We start from the raw sequence: 21,006 nt of genomic DNA on the forward strand, positions 1-21,006 counted from the left end.
AATTCCATGGAGAAGTCCATGGGGGTCCAAAGAGTCAGACCTGACTGAGCGACTTTCACTTTCACTTTCCAATTTTAAGACACTAAAATTTTGCTTAGTTTTGAGGAGGGTAAAATACTTAAACTAACTATTATATTTTAGTTATTGAAAACATTTCTGTTAAATGAGCACACAGTGGATACAATATCTTTAATCCAGGGCGGCCTATTCTCAGGGCCTGGGGAGGACATGGCAAGTGGTCAGAGCCCGGTCAAAAGGGATTCGCTAAGACCAGGGGAAGAAGGAGGCGATCAGCGGGGAAAGGAGAGACAGTCAGCAGGTGGTAGGTACAAATGCAATCTGTAAAAACACATTTCGCGGCCAGTTTTACTGATGGTGACTGAGCGACGTTCCTGTTCCTGATGACTAGCGAGCTAACTCTGATACAAGACTTCAGCTTAGACAGCGCTTTGACAGGCTGTCTCTCTTAATCCTCTCGTCCCCGGACGAGGCTGGTGGAGATGTGTCAGCGGTCAATTGTTTAGTCTGAGCACATTCCAAAGAGGAAAACGCGCCCCCGCGCAGGAAAGGGACCCACTCATGGGACAGTCAGCGAGGACGGGCGGTCACCACGCCCCCTCTGGAGACAGACGCGGTAGCCGAGCTCTTCCCGCTCAATAGTTGTCCAGCCGGGGGAGGCTGCGTCACTGCTACGCGCAGAGAGGCGGAGCCTCGCCCGGCCTTCCGTCACTCGCCTGCGCCTGCGCCTGCGCGGATCGTCATGCTGTCAACCAAGTGTGTAGGTCTGGTCCTACTGCAGCTGCGGCGCCTCCAGAGTTTTCCGGGATTCAGGACCAGTCTCTTCCTGCGCCGCCTTGGGCAAGAGTCCTTCGAGAGAGGCCGGTTACTGTGTTTTAAAGCCTCACCTAGAGACACGGGAGATGAAGAAGGAGAGCGCGAGGCGGCACAGAGGAAAGCCCCAGGCGCAGACTCGCCTCCATCTCTCCCTCCCCGCGTCCGGGGACTTGGGACCAGATGTCTGTCGTCGCTGGAAAGCCTCGGACTCCCGACGCCGCGAGAGGAGTCACCCCCTCAAGAGAGCGAGGGCTCGAGTGGTGACCAGGGCCAGTCGGATCCTGCACACCCGGGATCCGGGAGTCCCTCAGTGCCCGCCTTGGTCCAGCCTGCCACCAAGGACGAAATCCTACACGTCTCCTCTTCCTGGTCCGCTTCTAGAGTGGTGCCTTTTCGCGTTGGGGAGCTGATTTTAGCTGAGACTGGGAAGAGAGAAACACAATTTAAAAAATTATTTAGGTTGAGCAACGCCGGACGCTTAAATAGTAACTGGGGGACAGTCCCGTTCAGCGAGATCGTGGGGAAGTTCCCCGGCCAGATTCTGAGGAGTTCCTCTGGTAAGCACTTCATGCTGCGGAGGCCGGCATTGGAGGATTATGTGTTACTGATGCAAAGAGGGCCTGCCATAACGTATCCTAAGGTAATGCCATGGGAGTTACTAAGAGCAAAACGTATGCAGCACTACAGACCTGATTAATGTACTTAAAGCACCTCTCAGAATGTTTCAAGTTTCTATTCTCACTTTTTTTTTTAAACCAATGGCTATAACTTTTACATATTCTTTGATTTCTAATTCTAGGAAGGAACAGTCAGATTTTAATTTTAACTTGGGAGCCTCGATTCTCTGATCTGTAAAGTGACTTACTATTATGGAGTGATGTGGACTCACTAGGCATTTAATAAGAATGTACATTTATTCCCCATAATACTTAAGTTTGCAGGTTCAGCCTTCAAGAGAATGTTGAACTCTTGGGGACAATTGTTTAGTACCACTGTGGTGATATTTTAAGCATCATACTTAATGAGGTAAGTTATTAGAGGTTGTTGTTCAGTCATTAAGCTGTGTCCGACTCTTTGTGACTCCACAGACTGCAACATGCCAGGCTTCCCTGTCCTTCTCTGTCTCCCTTAGTTTGCTCAAACTCATGTCCATTGATTCGGTGATGCTATCCAGCCATCTCATTCTCTGTCTCCCCCTTCTCCTCCTGCCTTCAATCTTTCCCAGCATTAGGATTTTTTCCCAATGATTCCACTTTTCACATCAGGTGACCAATATATATTTTATTAACAATAGATTTATTACTATGCTTTTATCATTAGGAAAAAGTGTTTGTATTCAAACAGCTAAAATTAGACACTAAACATAAAAGGGATATTCTTTAAAGGAAATTACCTACCAATTCCTTGTTACAGTCTTGTATCCATTGCCAGTGGGTTATTTTAATCATTCATCATAGTCACTGTCCTTGAGTAGAATGTTCATTTGTAATTATAACAACTCTTCCTCCAGTCCTAGATGGAGAATCATTCATTATTTCTTCAGCAAATAACCACCAACCTTATACATACATTCAGGGCACTATTTTAGGGAGGTGTAGTGGTCAACTATAGTCCTTGCTCTCAACACAGACCGCATGTCCTAGAGCAATGGTCCCCAACCTTTTTGGCACCAGGGACTGGATTCATGGAAGACAATGTTTCCACAGACTAGGGTGGGGTGGGGCGGTGTTTTCAGGTTGATTTAAGCACATTATGTTTATTGTGCACTTATTTCTATTATTATTACATTGTGATATATAATGAAGTGTTTCTATGTCTTATATGAAAGAGCCAAGGAAACAGAACTGCATCTCGTGGGCATTTCATTTAAATGATTGCTGGAGCTGCCTCCCACTCCTGGGTGAAATTATCTGTGCCCCCTCCCACCTCTGCTCCCATGTGCCTGACAGATGGGAAAGGATATGTGTGTCTGAAAGGCTTTGAATTTGTGACTGAAACTTTTTGAAGAGTACACCTTAAATATTATGTGTCTATGTATCATCAGGTTCAAGTCTTAGTCCATCATTTCAGAAAATACATTTTGGCTTTCAGTTGGACCACTGTACCTGTTAAATATTTATAGTTTCTTATGCAGCCAAACCCATATTTAATACACAGTTTTTTTGTGATTAAACAGAGGATCTTATTCTTTTTTAGAATTTTCACTTCAGCTTTTCCCAGAGAAGAAAAAGATAGTAAAAACTTAATTGATATGCTGCTTATTAGCAACTTCGAAAGGTTTGCTGTTGGGGGGAATGTTGAAATAAATGCTAAAATTTACATTTTTTTCTCTCTATAGCATTTATAACAAATAGTGCAACAGTCAGCTGCATGGTGTTTGGGAGTTCAGCATCAGTATTACTTGCCCACTTAATTCCTGGCTGTGTGACTTTGGGCAAATTACTTAACCTTTCTAGTTTCTCATCCTTTAATGGCAGTGGTGATCATTTTCTCATTATTATTCTGATTAAACAAGATAATATTTGAAAGCAGTTTGCATAGTTAACAGAAGCCTGGTACCTGGTGAAGTTTCAATGAACAGCTATTACTACTGTCACCCATGATATTCCTGTTAACAAAACAATTCTTTAGTTATAAAGTTTTGCAAATGTGTCCTCCTGTCTGTTCCTGGTATCCTAATTCTAAATGAGAAGTCATCATTTTTCATGCAGATTATGTAATAACTTCCTAACTTGTCTTTCTGCCTCTAATTTTTCTCAATTCTAGTACATCCTGTATTGCCCTGACAGATTAATCTTTATAAAATGCCATTTATATTACCTCAGTGACACATCATAGTTACTTACCATGTTAAGTTTAAATGCTTTAGCCTGGATTCAGATGAGCAAACTGTTTTATTCTACCTCTTTTTTGTTGAAAGCTGTCCCTACCTTGTGACTGTTTCCTTACATTTTCAGTCTTTAAGCCAGGGTAGTCTGCTGATTTCTCTCCTTTCTCGGAGCTCCTAATGTTACTTATTGTTTGTAATTTCAGTATTATACTTAAGTCCTTCTGTATTTGCTAATTGATTCCTGAATCTCTCATTTTGTCAAGTAAACTATAAACTCTTGGTAGAAAGGGCCAGAGTTTAATCCTTTTTTTTTTTTCCCTTCACTTTTCTCCAAGCTCAACATAGTGTTCAAAGGAGTAGGTGCCTTAGTACATATTTATTGGCCACACAATCACCCATGCTGTATTTCAATCATAGGATATAAATATGATACTGTCGATGATGAATATCCACCCAGGTGATACTGTTTTGGAAGCTGGCTCGGGCTCTGGTGGAATGAGCTTATTTTTATCCAAAGCAGGTAAGAGATTAGGGTAAATGAATTTAGATGACAAAGAAAACATTCAATCTGTTCATAATAACAGAAAGTTAAATAGATACAGATGTTTCAGAAAATGTTCACATAACTTTGTGATAGAGAGCATACTCTTTAAAATCAAATGTAAGCAATGATTTTTCTATTTTGTACATTTATTCAAGTCACTTTCTGTCTAACCCTCTCTTTGCTTTCTATTGCTCCTTTGATGCTTTTTTTTAACTGAAGTTTTTATTAGAAGATAACACAGCAGCAGAAAAGTGCACAGATCATTAGTGTATACCTCAGTGAATTTTTATGTAGTGACCACACTCATGTAGTTATTACCCAGATCAAGATAGGGAATATTATTGTACTATTGAAACCTTCTCAAATCCCTCTCAGTCTTTATCCTAACCAAAGGTAGAAGGTAACCACTACTTTGACTTTAATCACCATTGATGAGTTTTGCCTGTTTTGAATCTTACATAAAAGGAATCCTTTAGTACTATATGCTTTTGAATCAGGTTACTTTCATTCAACATTCTGTTTGTGAGGTTCAGTCATTGCATGTAGCAGTAGTTACTTCTTTATAGTTGCCATTTTATAAGTAAAGCACAGTTTATCCATTCTGCTGTTGATGGGCATTTGAGTTGAATGCTGTAAACAGTGCTCCAGTGCTCCTCTGAACATTCTTGTGCTTGTCTTTCAGTGCACATGTGTACATGTTTTTGTTGATAATAGTGCCAAATGAATACTCAGTATCAGAAACTATAGAAGGGGGAAAAGGGCTGTCAGCTGCTGGGGAAGAGTCATATACTGTTAGAGGCAAAGAATTATCATTGTTCATGAATAAATTAATTAAGCTATTAAGCTAAAACTAGAACATGAAGAATTTTCCTTTCTTAGAGAAAGTCTCTAAAAATTGTCAGTTGGTTAAAATACTGCTTGAAGGTCAAAAATCAAGAGGTATATAGTAAACATAAATATCTGTTCATGTTACCTCCACTTGAATTCTGGTTACTGTTGTTGTAGCTGATTACTGCTCCTTTTGGCCACTGAATTCCTCTGATTGTCAAGGTTGCTTTGGCTTGTTTGACTGCCTCTGCAGTGTTCCCTTTCTCACCCAATAATAGACAGCACTCTCTTTGGATAAATTTTTTAAAAAAATCATTCATGTTGTTTTTATTAGTGCATTCTTTTTTAGCTAATAAACATTGTTAGAGCAGTTGTAGGTGTATGTGGGTAGATTTTATAAAGATTACAAATAGACATATACTGAATTAAACCTTTTGTTTTTTGACCTAATGTCATCACATACAAACATAATCTAGCTTATCCTGGGTCAGGAAATTCATTTTGGGCTCCTCACCTCTTTTGTTGGACTCTTTTCTGTGCATAGTTAAAGGCAGCCATTTCTTCACAGTCTGTGACTGATTCCTAAGTGCATTTGACAACGTGAACTTATAAAAGTTTGTGAGATAGGAGTGTCTATATTTCTAATACCTATAGTGTTGGAGGAGTGTCACATAGCATGAATAATCCCAACCTATGAGTGATCAAGAAATCATTGCTATTTACCTTCAGGATGGATATTTTTGCTCTATAATTTTCTAAACAAACGTTTAGCTTATGCTGATATTAACATTAATTTTTATCCCTTGAGAACATGATGAATTATAGCTGGACTTACATTTTAAAGAGACATGCTGACTGATTGACCTGGGACAGCCTCCAAATCAAATCACCTCATGTAGAGAGGGATAGAAAATTAATTGCTGTATTTAAAATGTAGTAGTTTTCTGTGAAACTGCAGTATTGCTATGATAGTTTGGAAGTTTTTCAGACACACACAAAAATACAAGTATCTTTGAAAGTGAAGTGAAAGTGGTTCAGTCTTGTTTGACTCTTTGTGACCCCATGGACTATACAGTCCATGGAATTCTCCAGGCCAGAATACTGGAGTGAGTAGCCTTTCCCTTCTCCAGGGGATCTTCCCAGTCTGGGGATCGAACACAGGTCTCCCACATTGCAGGTGGATTCTTTACCAGCTGAGCCATAAGGGAAGCCCCAAGTATCTTTTAAGTATCCAAAAGGCCTAACTTCATCCTAACAAAAGACATGCAAGTTAAAACTACAGTGATAAACTATATGCAATTTTTAGGTTGATACAAAGTTTGATAATTCTGTTGGAGAGAGTATGGAGAAATACATTATTGGTCAAGTGTAAATTGGTATCATTTTTTTGGAGAACAATTTAGTAATAATTTTCAAAATAAAAAAAATTCACATATCCTTTGAGTCAGCAATTCCATTTTTAGGACTTTATCCTATATATATAACTGGCTTATGTTTACAAAGACCTAGGCAAAGTAATTGTCACTGCAGTATTGTTTGTAATAGCGTAACATGAGAAACAAGCTAAATGTTCTTTGGCAGGTGACTGCTTAAATAAACAGCCATACAAGGGAACATAATAGCTCTTTTAAAAAATGTAGTAGATCATTAATCACTGAAATGCCATTGGTAAATAAGAAGAAAGGTACAGGACAGTATGTATGATGGGACACAGTGTTTGTTAAAAACAGAAAAAGAGATACTTGCAAAATTGCACACTTGTAGAGGCACCAACTATCTTGGGAAGGGTAAATAACTGTGGTGATATGGTTGCCTCTGAAGAGGAAGACTGACTGGGGATTTGGGATAGGATAGAGACTTTTGTTAACCTTGAACCACTTGAATTATTTTTTCACACCCATGTAATATCTTTGAAAAATAAATTTTTGACATTTTTAATAAACTGATTTATACTATGTACTGTCATAATTTTTTTTAATTAAGTTGGATCACAGGGACGAGTCATAAGTTTTGAAATTCGAAAGGACCACCACAAACTGGCTATGAAGAATTATAGACACTGGCGTGATTCATGGAAAATAAGTCATGTAGAAGAGTGGCCAGACAATGTAGATTTTATTCATAAGGATATTTTAGGAGCAACAGAGGACATAAAATCTTTAACATTTGATGCGGTAAGTTTTCTAAAGTGGGTCCTATGATATTACCTAATACTGAGTACAAAGAAAACAAAGACCACACTTCTTTTGTATGGGAAAGGATCTTTCTTCATTATTTGTCCCATTTCCATTTCTAAGAGTGGGAGGAATATTTTCCTTTAATATCATGGTTGGATTTAGAGCAGAGATATATACTGAATTAGCTGCCAGAGTTGTTAATAAATGTGCCTGTGCCATGCGGGTCATGCTCAGCCACTCAAGTTGCATCCGACTCTTTGCAACCCTATGGACTGTAACTCACAAAGTTACGTGAAGCAAGAACTTCCAGAGGCACAGCTGGGTTTAGAGAAGGCAGAGGAACCAGAGATCAAATTGCCAACATTCACTGGATCATAGAAAAAGCAAGGGAATTCCAGAAAAAATCTACCACTGTTTCAATGACTATGCTAAAGCCTTTGACTGTGTGGATCACAACAAACTGGAAAACTGTTAAAGAGATGGGAATACCAGACCATCTTACCTGTCTCCTGAGAAACCTGCATGCAGGTCAAGAAGCAACAGTAAGAACCTTATATGGAACAACTGACTTGTTCAAAACTGAGAAAGGAGCATGACAAGGCTGTTTATCGTCACCCTGTTTATTTAACTTACATACAGAGTCCATCATGTGAAATGCCAGGCTGAATGAGTTACAAGCTGGAATCAAGATTTCCTGGAGAGATATCAACAACCTCAGATATGCAGATGATACCACTTTAATGGCAGAAAGTGAAGAGGAACTAAAGAGCCTCTTTTGATGAGGGTGAAAGAGGAGAGTGAAAAAGCCAGCTTAAAACTCAATATTAAAAAAACTAACATCATGGCACCCAGTCCCACCACTCCATGGCAAATAGGAGAAAAGATTGAAACAGTGATAGATTTCCTCTTCTTGGGCACTAAAATCACTGCGGATGTTGACTGCAGTCATAAAATTAGATGACTGCTTCTTGGCAGGAAAACTATTACAAATCTCGATGGTGTATTAAAAAGCAAAGACATCACTTTGCCAACAAAAGTCCATGTAGTCAAGGCTATGGTATTTCCAGTAGCCATGTATGGGTGTGAGAGCTGGACAATAAAGAAGACTGAGTGCCAAAAAATTGACACCTTTGAACTGTGGTGCTGGAGAAGACAATTGAGAATCTCTTGGACAGTAAGGAGATCAAACCAGTCAATCTTAAAGGAAATCAACCCTGAATACTCATTGGAAGGACTGATGCTGAAGCTGAAGCTCCAATCCTTTGGCCACCTGATGCAAAACAGCCGTCTCACTGGAAAAGACCTTGATGCTGGGAAAGATTGAAGGCAGAAGGAGAAGAGGTTGAGAGAGGATGAGATGAGTGGTTGGCATCACTGATTCAGTGAATAAACTTGGGCAAACTTCGGGAGATGGTGAGACAGGAAAACCTGGCATGCTACAGTGCATGGAGTTGCAAAGAGCTGGACACAACTGGGCTACTGAACAACAACAGACATTGAATATAGTCCCTTGTGTTACACAGTAGGACCTTGTTGTTTATCTATTTTATATATAATAGCTTGTATCTGGCAATCCCAAACTCCTAATCGCTCCCACCTGTTTCTCATTTGGTAACCATAAGTTTGGTTTCTATGCATTAGCAGTAGGATGAATTTGAGAAATACTAAGAGATTTGTAGGACTGGGTAATTTTAATCCAAAAAGAAGCATCATAACCCTACAGAGTCTCAAAAGAGAATTGAAAGTAAAGAAAATAATGTAGAGGATCATGTCATCTGCAAACAGTGAGATCTAAGTTTCTGTTTTGAGTGGCTAATGAATGGTAATATTGTTGGCTGAGTATAATAGAGCTTTGGATTGGCAGGCTGCTTGGTAGTCTGATTTTTGGTCCTTGTCAATAATATAATAAGACTACAATCCAAGAAATCCATTTATGTCCACAATGTTGGCCCCTTGATTAGTCATTGAGATCTTTACTTGGATATCTAATAGGCATCTTAAACTCGTGTCCAAATCTGAATTCTCAAATATTTCTCCCCAAGCTTGTTCTTTCATTGTCTTAGTCATTTTCCTCAATAGTAAATGAGGAAAATTTACTCCATTCTTTCAGTAGCTTAGGCTAAAAACATTGCATTTATCCTCACTTCTCTCATCTCACAGCCAATCCTAACTCTAATTGGCTCTGTCTTATCACATTCAATGCTATTTGCTATTGCAAGTCACCATCATCTTTCCTTGCCCAAGTCAGAATATAGTTAATGCCACTGAACTATACACTTGAAATGACAAGTTTTATGGTATGTTTATCACACTCAAAAAAGTTTAAAAAGTCAAATCATGTCTAAAACTCTCCAGTGGCTTCTCTCTTCATGAGTAAAGCTAAAGTCTGTAAGATTCTGCATAATTTTTCCCTCCCCCATTTCCACCACATCCCCATCATCTGAGAACCCTTCTCTTGCCACTTTCCCACTTTTGTCCCCACTGCAGTGATAGTGGCCTTCTCAGACTCACCTAATATGCTTCAGGCTCAGATAATTTGTATTTGCTCTTCTCTCCATCTGGAGTACACTTCCCCCCTAAATTTCCACAGGGTGAGCATAATCACTTTCTTCAGGTCTCTTCATGACCAGCCTATGTATAAAATAGTACTTCCTTTCCTTGCCCTGTCACTCTATCCTTCATATTCTCCTTTATAGTCCTGTAGATCATGTCACTCCTTACTCTTTGAATTACACATTTATTCAATTTTTGTTTAATGTCTATTCCTTAATTAGAATATAAGTTCCTATGAAACAAAATAGAATGTAAGCTCCCATTTTATTTTTACCACTTAGCAAGATACTTGGCACATGGAAGTTGCTCAATAAATATTTGGTTAATAAATTATTAATGAATGATGACCCATTATTATTTTTTTTAAAAAACATGTGAACAGAATACTTTCTAATTTAGTAAATTTAAGGATGTGCCAACTAGATTAGATTTCTGGAGTTATCAGTAAGTCAGTTGTTTTCTATTTTGGCTATTTATTTTTGTTTTCAATGAAATTTTTTTGAAAATCTCACTCATTGTATTCATTTGACATCTTTTGAGTATATAGCCTTGTATTTTGCAACTGAACAAAGAGTAAAGAAACAAGGGACATGATTCTTATATTTTAGAATCTCTAAAATTAATATTCAGAAGTTTTCTTTTGAACATAAAAATACACATTTGAGATAGTGTGAATTTCTATTGCAAAAAGCTGAAATAAAGCATTGAAATTATATATATACAGTGGACCTTTGAACAACACGAAGTTTAGGGGCAATAATTCTGCTTGCAGTCAGAAATCTGAGTATAACTTACAGTCAGGACTCCCTCTCCATGGTTCCATCATATCCAAGGGTTCTACATCTTCAGATTTAACCAACTGCAGATTGTGTAGTTCTATAGTGTTTACTATTGAAAAAATCCTTGTGTAAGTGGACCTGCGCAGTTCAAATCCATGTGGTTCAAGGGGCAACTCTGTGTGTGTGTATGTGTATGTATAAAAGTAGCTAAAGATTCCTGTATTATCAATATTGTCAAGTACAAGACTTGCCATTACAGTTTTTATGTAGTCAGGAATTATAACAAAATGTATAATAATAAATGTGCCTTTTTGAGAGAAGTAAAATGATCATCATCAGTACTGTATTCTAAAAAGTGAAATACTTTAACTGAGTATTTTAACTGCTTTTCCAAAGTGTATCATTTCACCACAATAAGAAAACACATGCTTTATTTAAACAAAACTCAGTCTGATTCTCTTTCCCCACTATAGGTAGCTTTGGATATGTTGAATCCTCAAGTTGCTTTGCCTGTTTTATTCCCAAATCTTAAACAGGGTGGTATATGTGCTGTATATCTAGCAAAGTGAGTAATGTGACTGTTATTTTTTGTAATGTTATTTTTTAAAATTTACTTTATCTCATAAAACTGTTATGAAAGAGCATATGTCCCAAATTTAGTTATATTTCTGGTTAAATCATCCTTTACATAAACAGTAATATAAGATGGCTATTTCTTCTCACAATTTAGAAGAAAAGTTTTTAAAAGTGTAATCTATATTTTTTTTACTTAGTATTCTCTTATGTGCCCTAACTTGCATTTTTACTTTTTTCCCCCTGTCTTGATTTAAGTATAGCATTTAAATTGGGATAAGAGGTATAGTGAACTTAGTTATTTCTGTACTGGAAGTTTAAAGTACATTATTCACTTTTTTGAAAGCATCACACAGGTTATTGAACTTTTAGATGGAATTCGCATCTGTGAACTTGCCCTCTCATGTGAAAAGATAAGTGAAGTTATTGTCAGAGATTGGTTGGTTTGCCTTGCAAGACAGAAAAATGGAATTTTAGCTCAAAAAGTAGAACCTAAAATCAACACAGACTTACAAGTACACTCTCAAGAAAAAATTAGAATTGAAGGTGAGATGTTTCAATATGATGACCATGGTAAGCTTCAATTCTATTTTATGCATGTGTTACAATAATAAATGGAGAATACATTCCTGAGTGTATGAGCAATAAATTATAAAATTTATATAAATAAATTTTTATAAATTTATATAAATAAAATTATTTCTCAGGGATTTATTATTTTTTTCCTATGGAAATTTAAATGTATTTATTCTGTTCAGTTAAAATCTCTGAGAAAGAATCATGACTTTTCCTGCCTTTTATGTAAAACTCTGATACCTTTGAAGAATTGAACTTATAAATATTCATATTTGTGACAAGAGGGTTGGCTTATGAAATATTTTAAATATACTAAAGAATGTTTTAAATTTAGATCAGTGATTATCACTGCAGGGAAAGAATTTAATAGGACTTGGTATGCAAATAGCTAATATTCCAAAAAGCAACTTCTAGTATGCTGCTGGAATTTTTCCAAGAACTAAATTTAGTTCCTTATTGTATGTACACATTATTTAGACCATAAACACGTTTTCAGACATCTACTGATTTATGATATGGGCTTATTCATTTGGTAATAAAACCATATATAAAGTTTATCAACAAGTTGTTTCTATAAGATAACTGTCAGAATAGCTACAAAACAAACACTAAAAAAAACCAGAAAAAACTTACAAGAAAGGGACAGTAATTTGTTGTTTAACAGTTTTGTAAACAAATTATCAAATATTTTATGTAGCTTATAATACATATTTTGTTCTATAACAGAAGAATCACATTCTGATTTTCCCTATGGATCGTTTCCCTATATTGCTAGACCTATACACTGGCAAATTGGTCATACAGGTGAGTAATTTTTTTCAGGCTATATTATATGGTATTTTCTTCTCATTATTCCAATCACCTTACCTTTTTCTCCCCTTAATTTAGCTTTTCTTGTCAAGTTGAGGAAGTGCAAACCACAACTTAACTGAGTACCTCAGATGACAACTGATTTGAAGACTTGAAAAGTATCAAAATAGAACTTTATATTGCAAATCAGTACTTTCATAGATTGGTATTTTTAGCTATCACTATGATTTGTATAACTTTTACATATAACTTTGAAAAGTAATAAAAGCTGGAGAAACATGTAACATTTCAAAACTGCTTAAATGTCCCATTTTGACACTTGTCTTGCAGTTTGGCATTTTGTAGTAAATGATTCCAAGTTGGTTTAGTTGAGCCATTTCATTCTTCACTTCCTGTAAACCACTCCATAGATTTGTCTTTCTTCATGAAATTAGTTTTCTTTTCTTTGTTTGATCGATGATCATTGGCTACCAAAATAAAATATGCATTTTGAGGTAAATTTTATGTACCTGTGTATTTTAAATATATACGTTAATGGCTTGTATGTATCTTAGAAAATAACAAGTCTAGGCTATAGTAAATAATAGGGAAAAAACTGATAATGATATCACTATGTAACAAAAGATGTAACAATTCTTTAATCTCTTTTGCCCTTTTTAACAGTTTGGAAGAACATCAGAATTATTCTGTTGTTATATAAGTCAAATGCTTGGGGAGTTTCCTGGCGGTCCAGTTGTTAAGAGCTTGGCACTTCCACTGCCATGGCCCAGGTTCAATCCCTGGTCAGGGTACTAAAATCTTGCAAGCTGCATGATGCAGCTAAAAAAAAGTTTGGAGAGATACACTTTATAAATATGAGCTAATTAGGACTAGATTTTATTTTTCATAGGCATCTGTCATTTAGCATTTCCCATGTGCCTTACATGTCTTAAGGACTTTATAATGTCTTTTTAATATGTGCTGCTCATCCTTAAGGTTATTCATATTTTACAGATAAACATAAGCTTAGAGTTATTGTTTAAATATAGATTTTTATAGGTTTTGAAGTAGTAGTGCCTGTAAGGATAAATGCTACTTATCTCTTAGGCTAGAACTACTTAATATACATATCCTAAAAAACATTATACATACTTTTCATTATGTGGAAAATCTAGTCTAAAATCTCTGCCTTTTTTTTTTTCCATTTATTTTTATTAGTTGGAGGCTAACTACTTTACAATATTGTAGTGGTTTTTGCCATACAAATGGATAAGAAAGCGGTGGTGCATATACACAATGGAGTATTAGCCATTAAATCTCTGCCTTTTTAGATTTTATACCCTATAATAGAGATAGACATTAAAAAAAATCACACAAATATAAAACTAAAACTGTTATAAATGCTTCAGAAAAGTACAGGGTACAATAGAGATTTTGCTCAGGTAAAGTAATTACCTGTGCAAGTGACAATTGAGCCAAGACCTGAAGGGTAGATAAGAGTTAACTACAGCAAGGAAAATGAGCACAAAAAGGTGTCAGTGATATTGCGGTTGACTGAAAGAGACTGAAAAGAAGGTAGGGGTCAAGCCGTGCAGGATCTTGTAGACCTGTTATGGAGTTGGTCTATCCCAAGAAAAATGGAGTGCTACCGAAGGATTTAGTGAAGTAAGGGGTAACATGCTTAGATCTGTGTTTTGAAAAAAAATCACTTTGGTTGCATTTAGAGAACTGATTAAGTCATAAGCAGAGAAGTCTTCTGGTACTATTTCTGTGTGGTAAGTATCTGAACCACTTATATAATAATAATGGCTTTAAACTTTCCATAACAATTCCAGATGTATAGAAGTTCTAATATACATTTTTAAATTCCATCATGGAATACTCCTCATTCTTCTGCCCTTCTATTTAACTGCTAGTGAAATTGTGTCCTTCATTTATTGTTTTGAACGCAGGCCCTAATTGTACTTTTTGGAGAAGGGGATGACTTAAAGAGGAGAGAAAAGTTGTGCCTTCTCCTGTTTCATGTAGAATAATTTGTTTGGTACACTGCTCAGTAGATGTTGAACTAAACAAGACCTAACAGTGTCGATTCTAATACTGAATTGAAAACAAAACTACAGAAGCAAATAAACATTTGCATATTTAGTCAAAGTCCAGTTTAAGCCCTTTTTCCATCTCTTCATTGAATACTAAGCATCTTTATAATTTGGTTTGTGGGACAGATGCCTTCTTCTAAAGTTAGCTTTCTTGGTTCATGTCTGGCCCTCATTTACCATAAAATACTCCTAGAGATCTGTGACTGACTCACAACTGTCTTCCTAGTAACTTCCAGAGGTCCTGACTTTTCCACCCAGTAAATGGTCAGTAAAAGTTTGCTGATGGCTTTGAAGCCTACACTGGATCAGGTATTATTTCATCAATGTTGACTTGGTTGTTCTAGGGGGAAATGTAAGTATATAGCTCATGGATTGTGGAAGACTTTGATTTTGAACTTACTTCAGAATCAGTAGGAAAGTTAAGTTTCTGTGTTTATGCAAAAGCAGGTATTTTTTAAAAGTCTGTTAGCAATGTCGGAGTATTTAAAGGAAGGAAAAACCATTAAATGAGAAATTTCATAGTAATACATAGTGTACAACTATGAGGTTGTTGTACAATATACATATACAACTAGGAATGGTGGAAAAGGAGAGAATCTAAAAAATTATTGTAAAGGAAGAACCAGATAAGCTGGTGGTTCACTGGATGTAGAGGGAGAGAAGCTATATATACTCAAACTTTCATCCACTGTTCAGAAGCCCTTTCCCTTATTTCTCTGGGCTGAACAGGATTCAGTCAACACCCAGCTCATAAATTACTTCCTTGGAACAGCCTTCACTATGTCTCTTACCCTGCAGAGTTAATTTTGAAATCTTTTGTGCTCGTAAATGTTGACTATATAATTAGCATTGGTAATTTATAAGCCCTGATTATGCCTTCATTAAAGATTTTTAAATGGGATGACTAGAACAGTGGTAATGACAAAAGTAAATAAGGAAGTTCAGAGGAGGATTTATTTTTGAGGGAAAATTATTTGCTTTTAGATTATATAGCAGTTGGAATGTCTTATGTCTGCCTATATGACCCAGGAGTAAGGTTTGGAATACTGCTTTCTTTCCCTTGGCTTCACTCTAAACTCTGGGGAGTCCTCAGATAATACATAATAATATGTATCCATGTTTCAGATAGATTAGCCTAGGTGCCATAGGCTTAAAATAGCATAAGGTAATTTAGTTGGTATAAACATGTACTATCTCTTCAGATACAACTGGGTTCCATCTTGGTGTTTTTATTGTTGCTATTTTACTATGCAACTGTGACTTTTCTGAGTTTGTTTCTTCATCAGTAAAATGAATGTCATAGTGTCACTTTGGATTTCTTGGTGGAGTCAAGTGTTAAATGAGAAGGATTTATTTTTGAGGAAAAATTATTTGTTTAAACCTTTATAAGGTAGCTTAGCAGATGATTGGTGATTGTGATGCATGTAAATTTGTACAGAATGCTTCATCTATCCCCCACAACCTTATCAAAACCAACTATTTTATTCTTAATAAATGTTATAAATGTTTATATAAACTTATTTGTTGAACATGTTGTTTTGAGAAAAAAATTGTTAAGGCAGAAAAACATAATTTTAACCTGAAAAGCAAGAAGTTGCTTGTATTTATTTGAAAGAAGGATGGAAGCATGGATACCATCTATTGCATAAAAGCCTGGAGATCATCAGTTCTTTGTATCTCTCCTGGAGAATGAATCATCTGCAACCACAAACCTTAGGTGATTCCAGCAACCTTATGTGAACTGGAGGAAGAGAATTTTGCTGAATAGAGGCCACTACTGGCATCAACAGCTGCTGAGGCAGTAAGAGAATGACCGCTGTCCTGATAATATCATGTTATCCTTAAACCTCCCCAGCCCCAATTAGCTCACTCTCTTGTTAAACCTATTGAGGGAAAATGAATTTAAGTGTTTATTAGTCAAGTGTATGTATGAACAGTAATTTTTCTTTGTATTGCCTACCCTCTGTCATCCTGAAACAATAGGTTTTACACTAGCCTTGAATTAATACTGAGAACAAAACAGAAATGAGAAAGTAATTGTTTCTTCCTATATAGGACTTATATATCCTAAGCCAGGGTGTCAGGGTGTTCATCCAGAAAAGGATGAAAGCACAATTCTGTTTACAATTGCCCTAAATCAAGTGCCCCTCCTTCACCTAAAATCCCTCAAAGACCTGCTTTTTTTTTTTTTTTTTTCTTTCCTTGAAGGAAGCTGACTGGCAGAGCCTCTTCCTCCCTTGGTACACTCTGATTTCCCATTGAAATATCAAAGCCTAAGCGTAGACTGTGACTACTCTTGATATCTAAGGGGCTAGTTTGAATAAAATATAAGTGCTTCTGTTCTTCTTTCTTTAAATATTTGTTCAAATTGTGGTTGGAATTCTCTTCTAGTTCATACAGCCTTCCATCAGGGACTTCGTTCTTAATGCTCTCACCAATTCCTTAGTCCTTGGCAGTCAGCTTGGACTTCTGTAGCAACTTATTTTTTACCACAGAAGGCAGGATTTCATCAAAGAGGTCAGTATAGCATCATAGGAATTCAGGCTGTAGTAGATTCAGACCTGGGTTCAAGTGTCACTCTTATCACCTTGGGCAAAGTATTTAACCTCTCTAAGCCTCTGCTTCCTTATCTACAAAGTGGAAACACTAGTATTTACCTTGGCTTGGCTGTGAGTATTAAGTGAGGTTATGAATGTAAACTGCTCAGCACATTGCACAGAACATTTTAAACATCTAGTAAATCTTACCTGTTATGAGGATAAAACAGTGTAAGCAAAAGGAGCTGGGAGAGAGGAGAGGGATACTTAAAGGCAACTCTTATTTTATAATTTAGCCTATGGTAGATCCTATTTACCCTCCAATATGAGTGAACAAATAAAAATTATGGTTGAAGATGTTACAAGGGAAGAGACTAAACTATCAGTCAAAATATTTAGTGATTACTATGGCCAGTGAAAGTGTTAGTTGCTCAGTTGTGTCCAACTTTGTGACCCCCATGGACTATTATAGCCCACCAGGCTCCTCCGTCCATGGAATTCTCCAGGCAGGAATACTAAAGTGGGCTGCCATACCCTTCTCCAGGAGATCTTCCCAACCCAGGGATCAAACCTAGGTCTTCCAAATTGCAGGCAGATTCTTTACCATCTGAGCAGGGAAGGGAACAATGACAGGCATGACCTCTACCTTCAAGAGTCTTAAGAGATTAGTTTTTCTTTTAGTGAAACTTCACTAGCTGAGTGGTAAAAATAAATAGGTGAAATTCTGAAATAATGTGGGTCTCATTATAGTCTTAGAGGCATAAGAAATTGCCAGTCCTATGTTCAGATGGGTGAAAATCTGGGACAAAGGTACTATAAGAAGTAAAAAGGATCACTGCTGGTAGAGTATTATTCTGGTTCTGTTTCAAATTGGGAAATGTCAGAGAAAAACAACCTTTCTAAATATAATTTAAATGGAAATTATAATGTGGTTGACTCAATTTTATTTCCAGTTCAGTTCAGTTCAGTTGCTCAGTCGTGTCAGACTCTTTGCAACCCCATGAACCGCAGCACGCCAGGCCTCCCTGTCCATCACCAACTCCCAGAGTTTACCCAAACTCATGTCCATTGAGTCAGTGATGCCATCTAACCATCTTATCCTCTGTCATCCCCTTCTGCTCCTGCCCTCAATCTTTCCTAGCATCAGGGTCTTTTAGAATGAGTCAGCTCTTTGCATCAGGTGGCCAAAGTACTGGAGTTTCAGCTTCAACATCAGTCCTTGCAATGAACACCCAGGACTGATCTCCTTTAGGATGGACTGGTTAGATCTCCTTGCAGTCCAAGGGACTCTCAAGAGTCTTCAACACCACAGTTCAAAAAGCATCAATTCTTCTGCGCTCAGCTTTCCTTATAGTCCAACTCTCACATCCATACATAACTACTGGAAAAACCATAGCTTTGACTAGACGGACCTTTGTTGGCAAAGTAATGTCTCTGCTTTCTAATATGCTCTCTAGGTTGGTTATAGCTTTCCTTCCAAGGAGGAAGCAGCTTTTAATTTCATGGCTGCAGTCACCATCTGCAGTGATTTTGGAGCCCCCAAAAATAAAGTCTGACACTGTTTCCACTGTCTCCCCATCTATTTCCCACGAGCTGATGGGACCAGATGCCATGATCTTAGTTTTCTGAATATTGAGCTTTAAGCCAACTTTTTCACTCTCCTCTTTCACTTTCATCAAGAGGCTCTTTAGTTCTTCTTCGCTTTCTGTCATAAGAGTGGTATCATCTGCATATCTGAGTTCATTGATATTTCACCTGGCAATCTTGATTCCAGCTTGTGCTTCATCCAGCCCAGCGTTTCTCATAATTTACTCTGCATATAAGTTAAATAAGCAGGGTGACAGTATACAGCCTTGACGTACTCCTTTTCCTATTTGGAACCAGTCTGTTGTTCCATGTCCAGTTGCTTCCTGACCTGCATACAGGTTTCTCAAGAGGCAGGGGGTCTGGTATTCTCATCTCTTTCAGAATTTTCCACAGTTTATTGTGATCCACACAGTCAAAGAATTTGGCATAGTCAACAAAGCAGAAATAGATGTTTTTCTGGAACTCTTGCTTTTTTGATGATCCAGCGGATGTTGGCAATTTGATCTCTGGTTCCTCTGCCTTTCCTAAAACCAGCTTGAAAGTCTGGAAGTTCATGGTTCACATATGTTGAAGCCTGGGTTGGAGAATTTTGAGCCTTACTTTACTAGCATGTGAGATGAGTGCAATTGTGCAGTAGTTTGAGCATTCTTTGGCATTGCCTGTCTTTTGGATTGGAATGCACACTGACCTTTTCCAGTCCTGTGGTCACTGCTGAGTTTTCCAAATTTGCTGGCATATTGAGTGCAGCACTTTCACAGCATCATCTTTTCGGATTTCAAATAGCTCAACTGGAATTCCATCACCTCCACTAGCTTTGTTCATAGTGATCCTTCCTGAGGCCCACTTGACTTCACATTCCAGGATGTCTGGCTCTAGGTGAGTGATCACACCATCATGGTTATCTGGGTCATGAAGATCTTTTTTGTATAGTTCTTCTGTGTATTCTTGCCACCTCTTCTTAATATCTTCTGCTTCTGTTAGGTCCATACCATTTCTGTCCTTTATTGAGCCCATCTTTGCATGAAATGTTCCCTTGGTATCTCTAATTTCCTTGAAGAGATCTCTAGTCTTTCCCATTCTATTGTTTCCCTCTATTTCTTTGCATTGATCACTGAGGAAGAGTTACCTCTCCTTGCTATTCTTTGGAACTCTGCATTCAAATGCGTATATCTTTCCTTTTCTCCTTTGCTTTTCACTTCCCTTCTTTTCACAGCTATTTGTAAGGCCTCCTCAGGCAGCCATTTTGCTTTTTTGCATTTCTTTTTCTTGGGGATGGTCTTGATCCCTGTCTCCTATACAATGTCACAAACCTCCGACCATCATTCATCAGGCTCTCTATCAGATCTAGTCCCTTAAATCTATTTCTCACTTCCACTGTATAATCATAAGGGATTTGATTTAGGTCATACCTGAATGGTCCAGTTCATAGACTGCCAATAAATATCTGTATAATCAATGCTATGGTCTTCCCAGTGGTCACATATGGTTGTGAGAGCTGGACCATAAAGAAGGCAGAATACCAAAGAATTGATGCCTTCGAACTGTGGTGCTAGAGAAGACTCCTGAAAGTCCCTTGGACAGCAAGGAGATCAAACCAGTCAATCTTAAGGAAAATCAACTGTGAATACTTGTTGAAAGGACTGATGCTGAAGCTGAATCTCCAGTATTTTGGTCATGTGATGTGAATGGCTGATGTGAATGTCACTGGAAAAGTCCCTGATGCTGGGAAAGACTGAGGGAAGGAGAAGAAGGTGTCAGAGGATGAGATATGGATGGTATCACCGATGCAATGGACATGAACTTGGGCAAGCTTCAGGAGATGGTGAGGGACAGGAAGGCCTGGTGTGATGCAGTCCATGGGGTATGAGTCAGACATGACTGGGCAACTGAACAACAATAACCATTGTTCAAAAACACGTAAATCACCCCAAAGAAATATGCAAATAAATTGTGGTAATTATACCATGTCATGACTAAAAATCAGGTTTTCAAAGACTAAATAATGACAAATGGGAAGTGCTTTAAGATAAGTGAAAAAAAACAAACATGGAAAAAACAAAATAGAAACAAAAAAGTGTATAGCATTACAAAACAATATTAATACAGTATGATATTGGCATAAAAACAGACACATACATAGATCAATGGAATAGAAATGGAGAGCACAGAAATAAACCCACACATATGGTTAATTTATGACAAAGGAGCCAAAAACACATTGGGAAAAGATAGTCTCATCAATAAATAGTGTTGGAAAAACTGGATAGCCACATGTAAAAGAGTTTAAAACTGGACCAGTATCT

The 21,006-nt window shown here is 37.4% G+C and overlaps 2 protein-coding genes across 8 annotated transcripts in view; one reads left to right on the forward strand and one right to left on the reverse strand.

Annotated features, from left to right (window-relative positions):
- Positions 1 to 503: 503 nt before the first annotated feature.
- TRMT61B (tRNA methyltransferase 61B) lies at positions 504 to 12,998 on the forward strand. Of its 2 annotated transcripts, none has more exons than XM_043469031.1 (7): positions 504 to 1,474; positions 4,082 to 4,184; positions 7,020 to 7,210; positions 11,019 to 11,110; positions 11,465 to 11,691; positions 12,421 to 12,498; positions 12,583 to 12,998. In XM_043469031.1, the coding sequence occupies exons 1-7, from the start codon at positions 761 to 763 to the stop codon at positions 12,624 to 12,626; spliced, it is 1,449 nt and encodes a 482-aa protein (XP_043324966.1). In that variant the 5' UTR covers positions 504 to 760; the 3' UTR covers positions 12,627 to 12,998. The 2 variants fall into 2 exon arrangements, with proteins under 2 accessions (XP_043324966.1, XP_043324967.1); XM_043469032.1 differs by having other exon boundaries at positions 11,465 to 11,664.
- SPDYA (speedy/RINGO cell cycle regulator family member A) overlaps positions 1,112 to 21,006 on the reverse strand; it is a 49,449-nt gene continuing 29,554 nt past the window's right edge. For 5 of the 6 annotated variants that reach the window (XM_043469039.1, XM_043469037.1, XM_043469033.1 and 2 more), the window contains one exon: positions 12,666 to 12,971. In XM_043469039.1, coding sequence (XP_043324974.1) covers positions 12,883 to 12,971 — 89 coding nt within the window. In that variant the 3' untranslated portion in view covers positions 12,666 to 12,882. Of the gene's footprint in view, positions 1,257 to 2,231; positions 2,347 to 12,665; positions 12,972 to 21,006 lie in introns of those variants that run through there. The other variant, XR_006269497.1, reaches the window with a different exon arrangement.

The sequence above is a fragment of the Cervus canadensis genome, chromosome 5 (genome assembly GCF_019320065.1).
Source record: "Cervus canadensis isolate Bull #8, Minnesota chromosome 5, ASM1932006v1, whole genome shotgun sequence".
Lineage (NCBI taxonomy): Eukaryota > Metazoa > Chordata > Mammalia > Artiodactyla > Cervidae > Cervus > Cervus canadensis.